Source organism: Schistocerca serialis, chromosome 11 (assembly GCF_023864345.2).
Source record: "Schistocerca serialis cubense isolate TAMUIC-IGC-003099 chromosome 11, iqSchSeri2.2, whole genome shotgun sequence".
Classification (NCBI taxonomy): Eukaryota; Metazoa; Arthropoda; class Insecta; order Orthoptera; family Acrididae; genus Schistocerca; species Schistocerca serialis.
In genome coordinates this window covers 136,018,812-136,033,854 of record NC_064648.1, presented here as the reverse complement: position 1 = coordinate 136,033,854, position 15,043 = coordinate 136,018,812, and the positions used below count along the sequence as shown (strand labels likewise).

Below are 15,043 nucleotides of genomic sequence, written 5' to 3'. Positions count from 1 at the left end.
AGGTTAGATGGGTAGATCACATAACTAATGAGGAAGTATTGAATAGGATTGGGGAGACGAGAAGTTTGTGGCACAACTTGACCAGAAGAAGGGATCGGTTGGTAGGACATGTTCTGAGGCATCAAGGGATCACCAATTTAGTACTGGAGGGCAGCGTGGAGGGTAAAAATCGTAGAGGGAGACCAAGAGATGAATACACTAAGCAGATTCAGAAGGATGTAGGTTGCAGTAGGTACTGGGAGATGAAAAAGCTTGCACAGGATAGAGTAGCATGGAGAGCTGCATCAAACCAGTCTCAGGACTGAAGACCACAACAACAACAACAGTACGTCGAAGAAAGTTCAAACTCCTGCACCTCACTCACTCAAATTGCTTGTAACACCATTTTTAATGTGGGCAACTAAAGGTAAAGCTGAAGGATGCAAACTGTAAGGGAATGGAAGCAGTAATTACACAATAAATAAGGGTGCATGTGCTTGAGATCATATATTATTTGGGACAATATATTTTCCTATATCATGTTTTTTCCTGTGCGAAAGTAAATATTCAGTCATAAGGCTGTAAAAATAACATTTTGGTAGTATCTAAATAAACTTCCACTTCCATACTCTGCAAACCGCTGCGAAGTGCGTGGTAGAGGGTTTTTCCGGCAGTAGCACATACTGGACCGTCTCCCCGGCCACTTCGCTCCTGTGCGTCTTGTAATTAGTGTGACCTCGTCTTTGCCGGCCCTACGAGAGCGACAGCCAGGCCTCCGTCTTGTATCCTCAGATTCTTCGCTTCATACAGCTTCCTGGAATGTTGTGAGTAGGTATTCATCTTGAGGTGATTTCTCTACATGAAATCTCAGTTTTTTTTATCTCGTCTTTGATTTAAGAACAAAAATTTGAAAAGATTCAACCTTGAACAAACACGGTTTCTTCTCTTTTTACCGATACGTATTTCAGCCATATTTCATTATCACCAGCGGGTTTCCTTTATTCTTATGCAGAGTACAGAGTAAAATATCGCATTGGGATACGCATATTTTTGGGAATGTGTTATTTTTGCTTAGAACGTTATAACAGACATGTATACCATAGTAGCACATGCCGTTGTTCATGTAGCTGCACGTCATCTGCAATACCGAGATACCAGCCAAACTGGAAATAGCAGACACGGACATCAGCAACAGCATGTTATTTCCCATGTGATGCTTATCATAGACGAATTAACTGTTGGCTAAAAGTGTACAAAACGCAGACCTTCTAGAAAGCATGAACTAATCTCATCAGACGAAATGCTATGCCTCCACTTAATTGAGCACAGAGGTCGCTTTGGAGGGCCGGATACCGTGCTGCAGGGGAGGAACCAGGCGGTCACGTGACGCTCCACCGTTGACGTCAGCGGTGACGGTGAGGTGACAATCGCGGTGTGCACGTGCCAGTCGCTCGCGTGGGATCAGGGCGGTCAACTGCGTCGAGAAGTGGCAGAAAGGAATTTTTGCATTTCGACATGTCCACGACCACACCACTAGTAAAGTTACACGATCTGTTGGTCTATCAATGTGGGCTGTCCAAGTACCTGCAACGAATGGTGAACCACTCGTAGTGATGTGAGGCAGTGGCGTAAAAAGATCCCAGCCGACAGGGCTGTTGACGAGTGTCACTCCAAGTGACTGGCGATCGGTTTCAAACGAGACGCAAATTGCCAATGCCTGGCAAAGCAGCTCCATCTGAACCAGCTGCCCAGCAATCGTTCGGAAGGCGGCTGCACAGACTCGACATTTGGAGTCAGCGGCCGCCGCTCACACAAACACACACAGCTGCGCGTCTTGAGTGGGCCAAACCACACAGAGACGGACAGTCGCTGGGTGGAGGTGCGTCACGCGAGTCGCGCGATTTCGCCTCTTCTGAAATTATGGAGGTGGCGATGGGACCGACGGCCTATAGAGGATGCAGTTCAAGCCACTGGTGGTTCCATGGTGTCATAGGGGTGTGTCTGTCGCCGCGACTTGGATTCAGTCACCAAGGTTAATGTGTACCTGAACCAGCAAGTTTATTTCAACATTGTCGGTGACGAAGTGTTGCCCTATTTTCTGGACTCTTGCATTGTAGAAGATGACACACACAGTCGTGTTCCCAGGGCTGCGTGCATACACTCCCGGTTTCACGAACACTCGGGCGCCCTACAGCACCTTGAGGCGACCACTTGACAACCCGGTCTCAGAGCCGCAGACGTTGTACGGTACTGTCTGGAACAGCAGCTGAGACGTGGCAGCCGGGATCTGACGCGTCAGTGGGAGGCCTCGGGCAGATGCTGCGTATCTGAAGAAACTTCCGGAACTCTCTTCCCCGCCGAGTTGACGAAGGCTAGAGGCGGTAATACCGTGATGCCATTTCATGATCCTTGAAGCAAAAGTTGGCTTGAATGTCACTGTCTTACTATAAGTTAATGATGTATGGGCAGAATGGGAGTCATGCACCAGCTAGTTGTACTTCACAAGTTTATTCGAATCCTTACCTAGGTTTAAACAGATATAAACCTTTCTTCCTTGGAAGAAGTAGTAACGTGTGTAAACTTATTATGTGAAAAGAGAAAACAGGTCATAAAGCTCAGTCAACACTAAAATGACCCATATAAATGCTAAGGTATAGCCACGTGGCTCAATGAACAGTGAAGCAAGGTAAAAGTGTGAATAAACATCTGACGTGCCACTGGTTGGCTGTTCGATTCCTATGGCTTCCATAATTTTACTGTTGCTGACTGCTGCCATGTTAGAGATTTTAATTACGTATATACAGCAAATGTTGTTGAGTATTACTGTAATCTGGTGGTGCAGGGTGTTGGCTCTATAATTGCTTCTTTCGAAAAGTAATTAATTTAGCCACTTGCAGTGTTTATTGTTCACTTTTGAACTAATTTACAGCTAACAACGATATCGAGCTACAGCTATTGTCATCCCAAACGACGCTGTACTTTTATTGATTTTTGATAATACGGTTGGGAAATAGGAATATAAATTCAATTTTAGTAAGGCAAGCAGTCTCGATGAAAAGCTTTTATTGTTAGTTACCGCTTTCAGTCTTTGACTGTCATCATCAGATGATTTATTGTCTGCTGTAGCGATATGCGGAGACAGCGAGCGGAGAGAGACGTATGCCACGACGCACATTCCATTGACTGCTCGGTGGAAAGTGTCAACAGAAGAGGCGGCGGCACAAGGTATTGGCGCGCTTCCTCTTTGGGTCTCACAAATGTGCCCTTATTGACAGGTAGTATCGCACAATAGGAAAAGTAGGTGACAGCATTGAGAATAAATTTAAGGAAAGAATTAGTTGTACGGTTAGTAGTAATGGCGTCGAGTGGTCTACATACCTCGGTACACAGCGGGAGTCAATACAGTCGTCAGCGACCCGGCAGTTGAACTCGTAGAAGAGTTCGTAGGATTCGCGCCACGTGAGGGGGCGGAGCTGCGCCAGGGCGCCGGCGCACCCACCTCCCTCCTCCGCTCCACCTGCTGGCGGCAGCGGCGGCGGCAGTCCGGAGTCCCAGAGGCGGTCTGCCAGGCGCTGCGCAGCTGACCACGCGGGGGGAGGCTGCTCCAGGCTGTCGCACGTTACGAGCTCCGGTGACCAAACTGCAAAACGTTCTTCAGTCACCTCGAGGTCTGCACTCACTCACGAGCTTCCAGGGGCTACTCATATGCACATCAGTCCTAGCAGCTACTGAAAGTGAGACACTAAGAGAGCTGCAGCCAACGATAATCGACACTGCGTGAGGTGTGCTGCACACTTTTACAAGCAAAAGGTCAACAAGTCAGCCGACTGTCAGCACGGCGGCCACTGCTGCGGCTCCCCTTGACGAGGGAGCGGGCAGAGCTGCGCCGACAGTACAACACTGTGTGCCGTCATTCCGTATGAGCCGAAGTTCTGATTCCAGCATCGCTGTGGACGATCCGTGCATCCAGGCCCTGAGCAGAGCGGAGAATGCCACGTTGCATTCTCGCCCATCTCACGGGGAGCCACTCGGTATACAATACGTAATTGGTTACACCGATCGCAGCTGTTACATTTCTGAGTCCTTGAGACAGCTCGCTTGCGATATTTTCGACATCCTTTCGACAAAATAATTTAATGTCGCATGTCAGCTATGCTGTTCTGCCCCAGCTTGACAGAGTTAGCACCGCTACCACAGGAACGTGCGATGTACCTGGCTAGGCCCAGACAGTAATATTTAAGTCAAAATCACACTTATCGTTAACTGGTTTGATTGGCGAGATTGGGAATAAGACATATGGACCCATGCTCATAGATCTTTGCAGAACGCCAGAGCAGATACAGTCTCACGTTGGCGTCAGAGCTGGCAGTGCGGGGCTGGAGAGGAGACTCCAGGCTGGCCGAGAGACAGCTGACCTGCAGGCGGCAGGGCGCTCCAGACTGGAGCGGCAGCCGGAGGGAGCCTTTCCTGGTGACTTCAGATCTCCAGTCCAGGCTGGGCCGTGAATGATGACCCCAGGCATTCTGTACTCTCATCCCCTGGAGCGCCGCACACTTAGCCTGTCTCATCACAGTCTACCTGCCAAGTACTGCGTCACAGTCAAATAACTGCAGCCTGAAAAGCTGGAATTCCCAATGATGTAATCGGCGTACCACTCTCCTCTCGCTTTAATCTCTGGGATCCGCCTTTGAGCTGTATTTTCCTCTTAGCTGTAGCCGTGTTTACCCAGGGTATCTCGTTAGGTAAGTAGCAGAGGCGCTCCCATTCGTTGGTCTGTACACTTCCGAGGCAGTAGTTGCACTTCTGTCCCTTTGTACTTGTGTGGGAACGTTCAGCGCTTACGGAGCAGGGAGAGAACAAATGTAATAGCTAAGTACTCATCAAATGTTCAGATCATTTTAGAAATAACCGAACTTAAATTGTCGACCGATATGCAAGTGCCGTTGACATACGGTTCCTCGCCGCAAAAAAAGCAGCAATGAAGGCACAGAGTGGCAGAGAGTGGCTTTGCACTAAAAAGCGCTGATCAGTTCTCGCCTGCCAGAAAGATTACGGCAGAATCTCTGGACACACAAAAGATATTCTGCCTGCTCATTCCCTCACGAGGGACTCAAGTCTTTTTGAGCAAATGTGTGACAAAACCCGCAGTGAGTTAGACTGCAAAATGAAGCAAAAGGAAAGAAGAAAGCGTAATGTCTCTCTGAAGGAACAGACGGTTAGCCCGCGCAGCTTCACTCGTCAGATCCGCTTCGCTAAGGGAGTCCAGCTGAGGCTACCTCGGCGGTGAGCTGACCTCGCCGGTAAACATTCTGAAAGTTCCGTACCCGCCCAGTGAGACTGCTAATTCTGACGACGTCTCTCGCCGTCGGTGTGGCTACCGACACTGTAAACATACAAACAGTCGCTTCTGATGGGACTGCGGGCAGCTGCTACTGTTAACCGAAAAATCGGGATGCCATTGCGGTATGCCACTTGTAAATAACCACTGCGAACGTTCGAGTAATGCACACCTGATATCAATAAACGTAATTGACTCGTACAGAGGGAAGTCCACGCTCCTGACCCAACACGGAGACCTCCGCCTCGTCGTGTCTGAGGGCCGACTGACTCACTTGGCGCTCTCCGTAACCTGCGATGTATTGTAGCGAGAGCCTGTCCCCGTCAACTGTGCAGCGATACTTGAAGCTTCCAGTACTGGAATAATGCCTCAGTTACTGCCAATGACTGAGGGACTTTCCCTGACAATTTCTGTAACGAAAGGAAACTACTCCTATTGTGATTAAGCGAAAGTGTGTTTACGGCCGACTGGCGCGCCTCCTCCACGTACTCCCAGACCTGTGTGTCTGGCTGCAGGCAGGCCGGCCTCCCACGCAGCGGGCCACGGCCCCCACCCCCGCACTGGACGACTCGCGCCGCGGGCCGCTCGCGTTCTCCGGCCATGGGAACACACTCCAGCCACAGCCTGGAATCTCTATAAGTCTGGAAACTCTATAAGCCCCAGAAAACAGCTGGTTTTATCTAATGAAACAATCGTCTTTCGATTCTGCGTCGTATGAGATCATTTTTTCTGTATCTTTAGTTTTTATCGTGTGATATTTTAACTTGTTCAAATAGCAAGTGTATGTCTGAAAGCATTACCTGGGGTCTGATAACGTTCACTTTCTCTTCTGAACCTCCGTGAGGAAGTTGATGATCGTTCCTTCAGCAGAGAGGAGCGGGGGCAAAGGTGCTACAGATACACTGGCGGAAAAGAAAATCTCAGCACAAAATAAAAATTACTGTAGAGGAATGAGATTGCGGGCGTACATCGCTCTGGATGACACACCTTATAGCTTCGAAGGGAATTATGAAGTACAAAACCCGCTGCCTCAGCTCGAGGTAAAGCAAAGGTGAAAAAGACGAAGTAAGGCATCCTGCAGCTCTTTTAATGTAAATGTTTGTAAAAGTAACATTTGGATTTCCTGGCCAACTCCTACGAATAACCCATTTTATTTTCCGTGTATGCTGTAAGCTACGGGTAAAGACACAAGCCGGACATGCACTTGCATGTCAGATGTGACAGCGTTCGGCGGCCCACATATTGCCCACGATGCTAACACAACACTGGCTGATGATGCCAACAGGGGGCGGGACTGGAGCTGTCAAATGATGTCGACAGCACGAGGCTACGGAGCGTGGCTGAACTGCTTAGTTGACGAGTAACTCACGACAGTGCTACAGTGCTAGTGCTGTTGATGCAAAGCAGAGCAATGGCGCCGATAAACAAAGCAAACATTGCGTTATATCTTCAGAAACAGTAGCCAAAGTCGAGATTTGATCAGAAAGGAACTCAAGAAATTTCGTTGAGTGAGAAAGAAGTGGCGCATGAGTCAGTGGAATGCGTGGTGTCGTGCGAACAATGTACAAGAGGAGTGCAGTGATGGCGATACGTGCACGGCACTGGAAAGTTGTACTGAAACAGGTGTGCTGTACTTCATCGTCGCTGTCGCACAGAGGGCCGCAGCTCCCGTTTCCAGTCACACGTAGTGAAGGACAGTCGTTGTCCAAGGAGCGGATGCTAAACATAATCACGTACTTGGAAAATCGCAGACAGCATAGCAAAAGAACAATTACGAACATATTTTGAACAAGCCTGCAGAAATAGGACCGTTAGTGTGTAAGGAAAACTACAGACATTCAACGGAGGACAAGGCTCACTTGCGCGTTTCAAGGATGCTCGACATACATTACAGAGATTTCAAAAGAAGCAGTGGAGGCTTGCATGACGTCAAACAGTGCTACAGAAGTGTGAGACGTGAGATAATCAAATTTCGAAGAAAACGTCAACTGGACGATGCGCAGCAAACTACAGGATCGACCGAAATATTTGTAGATGAGATAAGTAAATTTACCCCGTCGTTGAGCAAGGAATTTGTTTTCAACTGCAGCCAGTCGGCATATGAAGAGGAAACGTACATGAAAGGGACCCTGGAAATTGGAGTTACCAAGAGAGATCAATCAAGATCATCTATTATCAATTCGCATTCGTATACAGTTATGCCGACTGATTAACCAGACGGTAAATTGGCTGCAACGCTATTTATTGCTCTGCGTCCTTCGATTCTTTCTCGTGTGTGTAATTTTGGCAGGGGCCGTAGGGAATATTTACGCCACAGCAAACAAGGGTGGGAGAACAGACGTAAGAGAACTACAGCTGTTGTATGATCACTGCTTTTGGCCAATAGCTCGTCAAAATAGGTGTTTTTTCTTGATTCCTAGGCTGAGCATAGAAATCATACTCCTAAAGAACAAGCTACCGCTCCTGGAAAGTGTGTGACATAGCAGTTCGTACCACCTGGAACCACCAGATGAATAGTACCTCCAGATGTCTGTCTTTTCTGTGCGTATGAAACATATTATAACACTACCTGCAGCAACGCCTTAAAGGACAGCCAGTTTTACGATAAGCTCCACGACAGGCTGTTTCGCATTCGGTTGCACGCCATCACTTTCCTTCAGTTCTCGTCACCCTGTTACACCAATGTCATTTCTATACATATTCCTTAAGAGTGGATACCTAGCTGAGCGTCCTCATAATAAACGTAGTCCTTTACTGCCAGGCAGAAAACGTATAATTTTTAATAACAGCGTATGTAAGCCAAGCCGCCTGTGAGTGTTTGATAAGTGGACTGTGCATAACGTCTTATGAATCCGTACAGCACGAAAGAGCACTTACCGGGACGGTGACAGTACTGCAAACGTAGCACATATTCACCGATACTGAACGCCGGGCGTTTGTCCATGTGCCAGCATAAGCAATCCAGCACCGAGGAGGTCCCGTTTGCTGCAAGCAGAGCTGCCACTGTGGCAATTACGGCCGCCGGCTGCATTGTCCGCTGTCGACACTGGGGAGCAAACAGAAGCAGTGCGCGTCGCAGGGAGCGCGCGCTCAATATGACGACGAGCGCAGCGGAAGTCTGCCGCAGGACGGCCAAACTACGGGAAGCGTGGCGTGACGCCTCTCATCCGGATGACTGCCGTATTCCTGTTTGCCTGGTGAGAGTTCGCGAAAGTCGTCGAGTAAAACAAACGTGATATCTGCCCTTCCCCAAGGAAGTGTTGTAGTCATTGTGCTGTTCCTAATCTATAAAAACGATTTAGGAGGCAATCTGAGCAGCCATTGTTTGCAGATGATGCTGTCTTTTAGCATCTAGTAAAGTCATCGGAGGATCAAACCAATAGCAAAATGATTTAGAGAGTGTACCGGTGCGGTGCGTAAAGTGGCACTTGATTCTAAATAATGAAAAGTGTTATGCCATCCACAGGAGAACTAGAAGGAACTCGTTAAATTTCTTTTACTCGATGAGTCACACAAATCGAAAGGGTGCCGTTTCAGCTAAATGCCAAGGTATTACAATTAGGGCCAACTTAAATAGGAACGATCAAATAGAAAATCTTGCAGGGAAGACTTTGTTTTGTTTGCAGAACACCTAGACAAAGCGACAAGCCCACTAAAGAGACTGTCACTTAGTGATGCTAGAAGAACCCTCCGCCACACACCGCCGGGTGTCAGGCGGAGTACTGGTGTAGATGCAGATGTACATCTACAACTCCACACATACTCCGTAAGTCGTAATATGGTGCATGGTGGAAGTTTCCTTGCACCATCACTAGTCATTTTCTTCCCTGTTACGCTCGTAAATACAGAGAGGGAAAAGCGACTCTCTTTATGCCTCCATCATCATCATCAATCGTATGCTATATTAGCAGGTCCTCTGCCTCTCCATTTTCTGCGATCCATTGCCTCCTTCTTACGGCTGCTGTATGTTGTACCGTCCATTATGTCATCCAGTATCTGAAATCTCCTCCTTCCTTTTCCCTTCTACATAACCTTCTACAACTGTTTTTATCAGTCCGTCATTCTTTATTAATATATGCCCAATCCAATTTCTTTTTCTTCTCTTTATTACATCTAGCAACTGTCTTTTCTCTCCCACTCATCTCAATACCTCTTCATTTATTGCTCTGTCCATCCAACTAATTCTTTCCATACTCCGCCATGTCCACATCTCAGAAGCCTCCAGCCTTTCTCAGTCTTTATTCCTCAAAACACATGTTTCAGGCCATACAGAAGAACACTCCATATAAAACATTTTAACTTTTCCTCAGTTCTCTGTCCACACTGCTGCAGAAAACTCTCCTTTTCTTATAAAATGCCTCTTTTACCATTGCTATCCTTGTTTTCATTTCTGCAGTGCACTTCCAGTCGGTGTCTATCCTTCTTCCAAGATACTTAAAATTTAGCACCTGTTCCAATATTTCTCCATTCACCATAATTTTTATTTCTTTATTTTCTCCTAGTGCCAATACTTTTGTTTTCTTTGTGTTAATATTCATTCCATAATGGCGTCAATGGTGTCCACTAAATCCTGTAATTTTTTTCCCCTGTGGCTAGAAGGACCATGTCATCAGCAAACCTCAAACACCCTACTCTTCTTCAATTTCTACTCCTTTGTCATCTAATGTGCATTGGGCAATCATATTTTCCAAGTAGACATTGAAAACGGTGGGTGATAAGACAGCATCGTTGTCTTAGTCCTTTTCCTAGTCCGATCCAGTTTGTACTTTCTCCTCTCATGTTAAGTGAGGCTTTTTGGTTAAGATATAATGAGTCTTCTGGTTTTCCAGTCCACTCTCTTTTCTCTCATTACAGTCGCCAGCTTGTTCCAAGCCACTTTGTCAAATGCCTTTTCTAGATCGGTGAAGCACATTTGGAGGTCTCTTCCTTTTTCAATAAACCTTTTTCCCAAGAGTCGTAGGAGCCCCACTGCATCTCTGGTGTCCGTATTCCGTCTAAAGCCAAACTGCTCCTCGCCAAGAGTCTCCTCCATTAATTTTTAAAGTCTCTTATTAACTATTCTTAACATCATTTTGGCTGCATGTGAAATGAGGCTGATTGTCCTGTGCTCACTGCATTTCTTGATTCCTTGTTTTTTTCGGTAATGGAATCATTAGTTTTGTCAGAAAGTCCTCAGGCCATTCACCACTGTCACATATTTTATTCATAAACTCAATATTTTCCTTATTTCATCTTGTTTCTAGCATTTTAATATTTCTCTCCGTATCTGTACCTACTGCTTTACCATTTTTCATTGCAGTTATGCCAGACATTACTGCTTCCATTATGATGATTGGGCCTTCCTTTCTGGTCATCATTTACACTGTTGAGTAATTCAAGTTCCACAGTTTCTGGTTTGCGATCTGTGTCATATGGCTCTTTTAGATATTCTTCCCATCGCTGGAGGACATCGTCACGATCTTTGTACACTACCTCTTCGTCTTTACTCAAAATTTCCATAGTAGCACTTCCTGCTCTGTTTTAAACCCATGTCATAGTCTTTACTCTGTTGTACAGTAAGTCGTATCTTCCCTTCCTGTCCAGTTCTTCGATTGCATTACATTCCTCTTAGCCATTTTTTCCTATCCTGCTCTGTTTCTCTTTTCAGTTCATTATTTAACCTTCCGTACATCTTTCTTGCATATTCAGTGTTCTTGTTTTTAAATTTTCTTCTCTCCTCCACATTCGAAATCATTTCTTGTGTGACCTATCGTTTCTTTTCCCTTTTCCCTTTTACATATCCTATATTTTGCTGTCCTGCTTTAATGATTTCTTCTTTCAGCATATTCCAGTACTCGTTGACATTATCAGGTGGTTCTTTGTCTCTTAATGTGTTTAGAAACTCAAGTGACAGCATTTCTGTAATTTGTTCCTTGTTGGATCTTATCTTCTCTAGATCCCACTTCTTCGCCATGACTCCACAGACACCGAAATTTCTCTGTTAGTGCTTCTTAAGCGAAATGGACGTTGACGCCAGTGAAATCGTTCTGCAGTCAGCTTCTAATGTCGGTTCTCTAAATTTCCTCTATAATTTTCCTAGAAATAATATCGTGTTCGCTACAGGGGTTCCTATTTTCGTTCACAAATCACCTCCATAACACTAGCATGTTGTTCGATCCTGCAGGTAACAACTCTGGCTGCACAGTTAAATTGCTTCGACGTCTTTCCTTAATAAGACCTTGTGCGGTTCGAAAACACTCAAACAGTGCTCAAGAACAGATTGTGCTAGTGTTATATATTCTGTCTTCTACAAATGAACCGTTCTTTCCTAAAATTCTCCTACTCGAAGTCGAGCATTCACCTTCTCCGCTGCACCCTTACATGCTCATTTCATTTCACATTCCTTTGCAACGTCACACCTAGATATTTCATCGACGTGAATGTCAAGCAGCGCGCTGCTAATTCTGTATTCGAATATTTCTACATTTAGATCTAACTATACTTCATCTTACTAACTAGAAATTTTGCTTAAGTCATCTTGTACCCTCCTTCAGTCACTCAACACTTAGACATCCCTGTACAGCACAGCATCATCAGCTCATCCTGCCTGTCAGATTACGTTCTGTCGCACTCCTGGCGATACCTTTGTCTCTCATGAACACTCGCTGTCGAGTGCAAAGTAAGGGGTTCTGCTATTATGAAATTTGCGTTCCACTCCCATATCTAGAAACCTTTTCTGCGTTCATCCGTTAAGAGACTGCAGTGAGGCACTGTATCACAGGACCACAGTGGACTGCGAGCGAAATCGCTGCCGCAGGATCCGTCAGTACTTTTCTTCCGGTGTCATATTACAGCAGACACATATCTGTACGAGGTGCGGCTAGAAAAAAACCGGACTGATGCTGGAAAAAACATTTATTTACAATTATTTACAATTTCATGTCATCTCCTTCAATGTACTCTCCTTATCGGTCTCTACACCGCTCCATACGAATTTTCCACTGTTCATAGCAATGCTGCAGATCATTTTCGGTAAGTCCATACATTACTTCCGTCGCTTTTTCTTTTACTGCTTCAACAGTCTCAAATCTAGTTCCTTTCAAAGCTGACTTGACTTTAGGGAAAAGAAAAAAAGTCACAGGGGGGCAAATCAGGTGAGTAGGGTGGATGATCTAAGATGAGAATGTTGTGTTTTGCCAAAAACGTCTTCACTGACAACGCACTGTGAGCTGGGGCATTGTCTTGGTGAAGGATCCATGACTTTTTTCTCCACAAATCGTTCCGTTTTCTCCGTACTCGCTCACGTAGGGTAGCCAGGACGCTAATGTAGTAATGCTGATTCACTGTTTGTCCCTCTGGTACCCAATCAATGTGCACAATCCCTTTGATGTCAAAAAAAACAATCATCATTGCCTTGAATTTCGATTTTGACATTCGTGCTTTTTTTTGTCGTGGAGAACCAGGAGTTTTCCAATGCATCGATTGGCGTTTAGTTTCGGGATCGTAAGTAAAAAACCACGATTCATCGCAAGTAATAACATTTTGTAAGAAGGTGGGATCACTTTCAATGTTTTCCAGGACGTCAGAACAAATCATTCTTCGGCGTTCCTCCTGTTCAATTGTGAGACACTTTGGAACCATTTTTGAACACACTTTGTTCATGTTGAAACTTTCATGAAGAATCTGCCTAACACTTTCCTTGTCAACTCCTGTTAACTCAGACACTGCTCTGATTGTTAAACGGCGATCTTGTCGAACAAGTTTACCGATTTTTTCAATGTTTGCGTCAGTTTTTGCTGACAATGGTCTGCCAGTGCGAGTGTCATCACTGGTGTCTTCGCGGCCATCTTTAAATTGTTTAAACCACTCAAACACTTGTGTTCGCGATAAACAATCATCGCCGTACACTTGTTGTAACATTACAAACGTTTCACTTGCAGATTTTCCTAGTTTGAAACAAAATTTGATGTTAACATGCTGTTCTTTCTGTACACTCAACATTTTCCGACGCACAGACAAAACGTCAACTACTTAAAACAGACGCCACGGGCAGACTGAGTGCAGGAGGCAGATGAAACTCGAGCAGTAGGCGGAGCGAGAGTCACGTGACAGGCCACGCGACTTTCAGCCTTATTGCATTTGTTTTATTGTTTCACCAGTACTAGTCCGGTTTTTTCTAGCCACACCTCGTATGTCGCCTTCCCATCCACTCACCCTTCCCTCCCCTCTCCAATTCCCCTACATTCCCCTCCCCGACACTGTTCTCGCCCAATAAAGACCATTTCAGGTCTGTATAAAGTAGTGAAAAGAACGTCACAAAGTGCAGTCAGCAGGGATGGGCCGAAAAACCAAACATACTCGGCAATACGTATGTATTTTTACACCAGGCCAATGAACTCCAGCTGGAATGCAGCAACAAGCCACAGAGTATCTTCCAGATTTATCAGACCTGCAGTCTTTCAACTATTTCACACAGAGATCAGAAGTTCCTCAAGTCGGCAAGTCTCAGTTAAGTAGCAGAAGTGTACTGCTTTTCACCAACACATATACTGTGACTGTTAGTCTATCTAGAAGCGTCAGTGTAGGTCCAGAACCCGACAGTGACTCTGGGATGGCTGTAGAAATAGAAAACTTTCGACGTGTTTTTGGCATCACAGGACTATCTTTGCAGCATGAGGGAGTATACAAAGAAGTAGATGACAACAGAGTGTGGTGCATTACAATCACCAACCGACATTAAAATGTATGGGAGGAGGGTTTCAACAGTGCATATGTACAGGGAAGCTATGACTGAATCAACTTCAGGGGATATGCGCATTTAAATAAAACTTTCAAGTGTGGGGAATTTGGATGATTTATACTGCATCTTAGCGACTGCTACAGACAGACTGAGGTGCTGGTATCTGAATGTAAGAGGAGCAGTGTATAAATGCATGTATTCTCACTGTACCAGGAGAGCCTATTAACATCGAGTTCAGTGAAGTAGAATTCAGGGATGGTATGTCTACTAACACGTATGTTGAGGCACTTGCTGGACAGAATACTGTACAAGCTGAATTTTTTAGACTCATATGAAGCAACGTCTGGGAAAACATTGCTCTACACAATGAGTATAAAACGTACATATGTAAGTAAAGAAAATAGAAAATAAATTGTTCTTATTGCCTCACTGCGTACCAATCCCCACCAGTGTACTGCACATAAACGTGCGATGAGCCAGTGCTTACTCGGAAGTCTCCAGCACTGGGGGCGAGACGGGGCAGCGGCAGCGGTGCACGTGTCGGCCGGGCAGTGCTGTGGCGAGCTGCCGCCGTGGGCCCCACGTGGCCACTGGCTGGGTGGGGAGCCACCAGCCCGCCTCCAGAGGAGACCTGCAGAGGCGGGGCCGCAGCCAGCAGCCGGCTCCCCACCCAGCCAGCCAGCCACGGCCTCCACAGCAGTGCTGGCGCCGCAGCTGGCGGTGCGCGCAGGAGGGCATGAAGTTCATGGTGAGAGTGGCATCATGTAAGCGACAAAGCGTGTCAGGCCATACATTTAGGTTCAAAATGGCTCTCAGCACTATGGGACTTAACATATGAGGTCATCAGTCCCTTAGAACTTAGAGCTACTTAAACCTGACTAACCTAAGGACATCACACACATCCATGCCCGAGGCAGGATTCAAACCTGCGAGCGTAGCTGTCGCGCGTTTTCAGACTGTAGCGCCTAGAACCGCTCGGCCACCCCGCCGGCAGCATGTCTCCCCTG

The 15,043-nt window shown here is 46.1% G+C and overlaps 1 protein-coding gene across 1 annotated transcript in view; it reads right to left on the bottom strand.

Moving 5' to 3' along the window:
* Window positions 1-14,783, bottom strand: part of LOC126426533 (uncharacterized) — a 71,973-nt gene extending 57,190 nt beyond the window's left edge. The window contains exons 1-5 of the mRNA XM_050088436.1: window positions 14,524-14,783; window positions 6,153-6,219; window positions 5,779-5,967; window positions 4,321-4,517; window positions 3,358-3,588 (exon numbers count right to left, since the gene is read on the bottom strand). Of these exons, the coding sequence (XP_049944393.1) occupies window positions 3,358-3,588; window positions 4,321-4,517; window positions 5,779-5,967; window positions 6,153-6,219; window positions 14,524-14,783 (944 nt within the window). The remainder of the gene's footprint in view (window positions 1-3,357; window positions 3,589-4,320; window positions 4,518-5,778; window positions 5,968-6,152; window positions 6,220-14,523) is intronic.
* Between the last annotated feature and the right edge of the window lie 260 nt (window positions 14,784-15,043).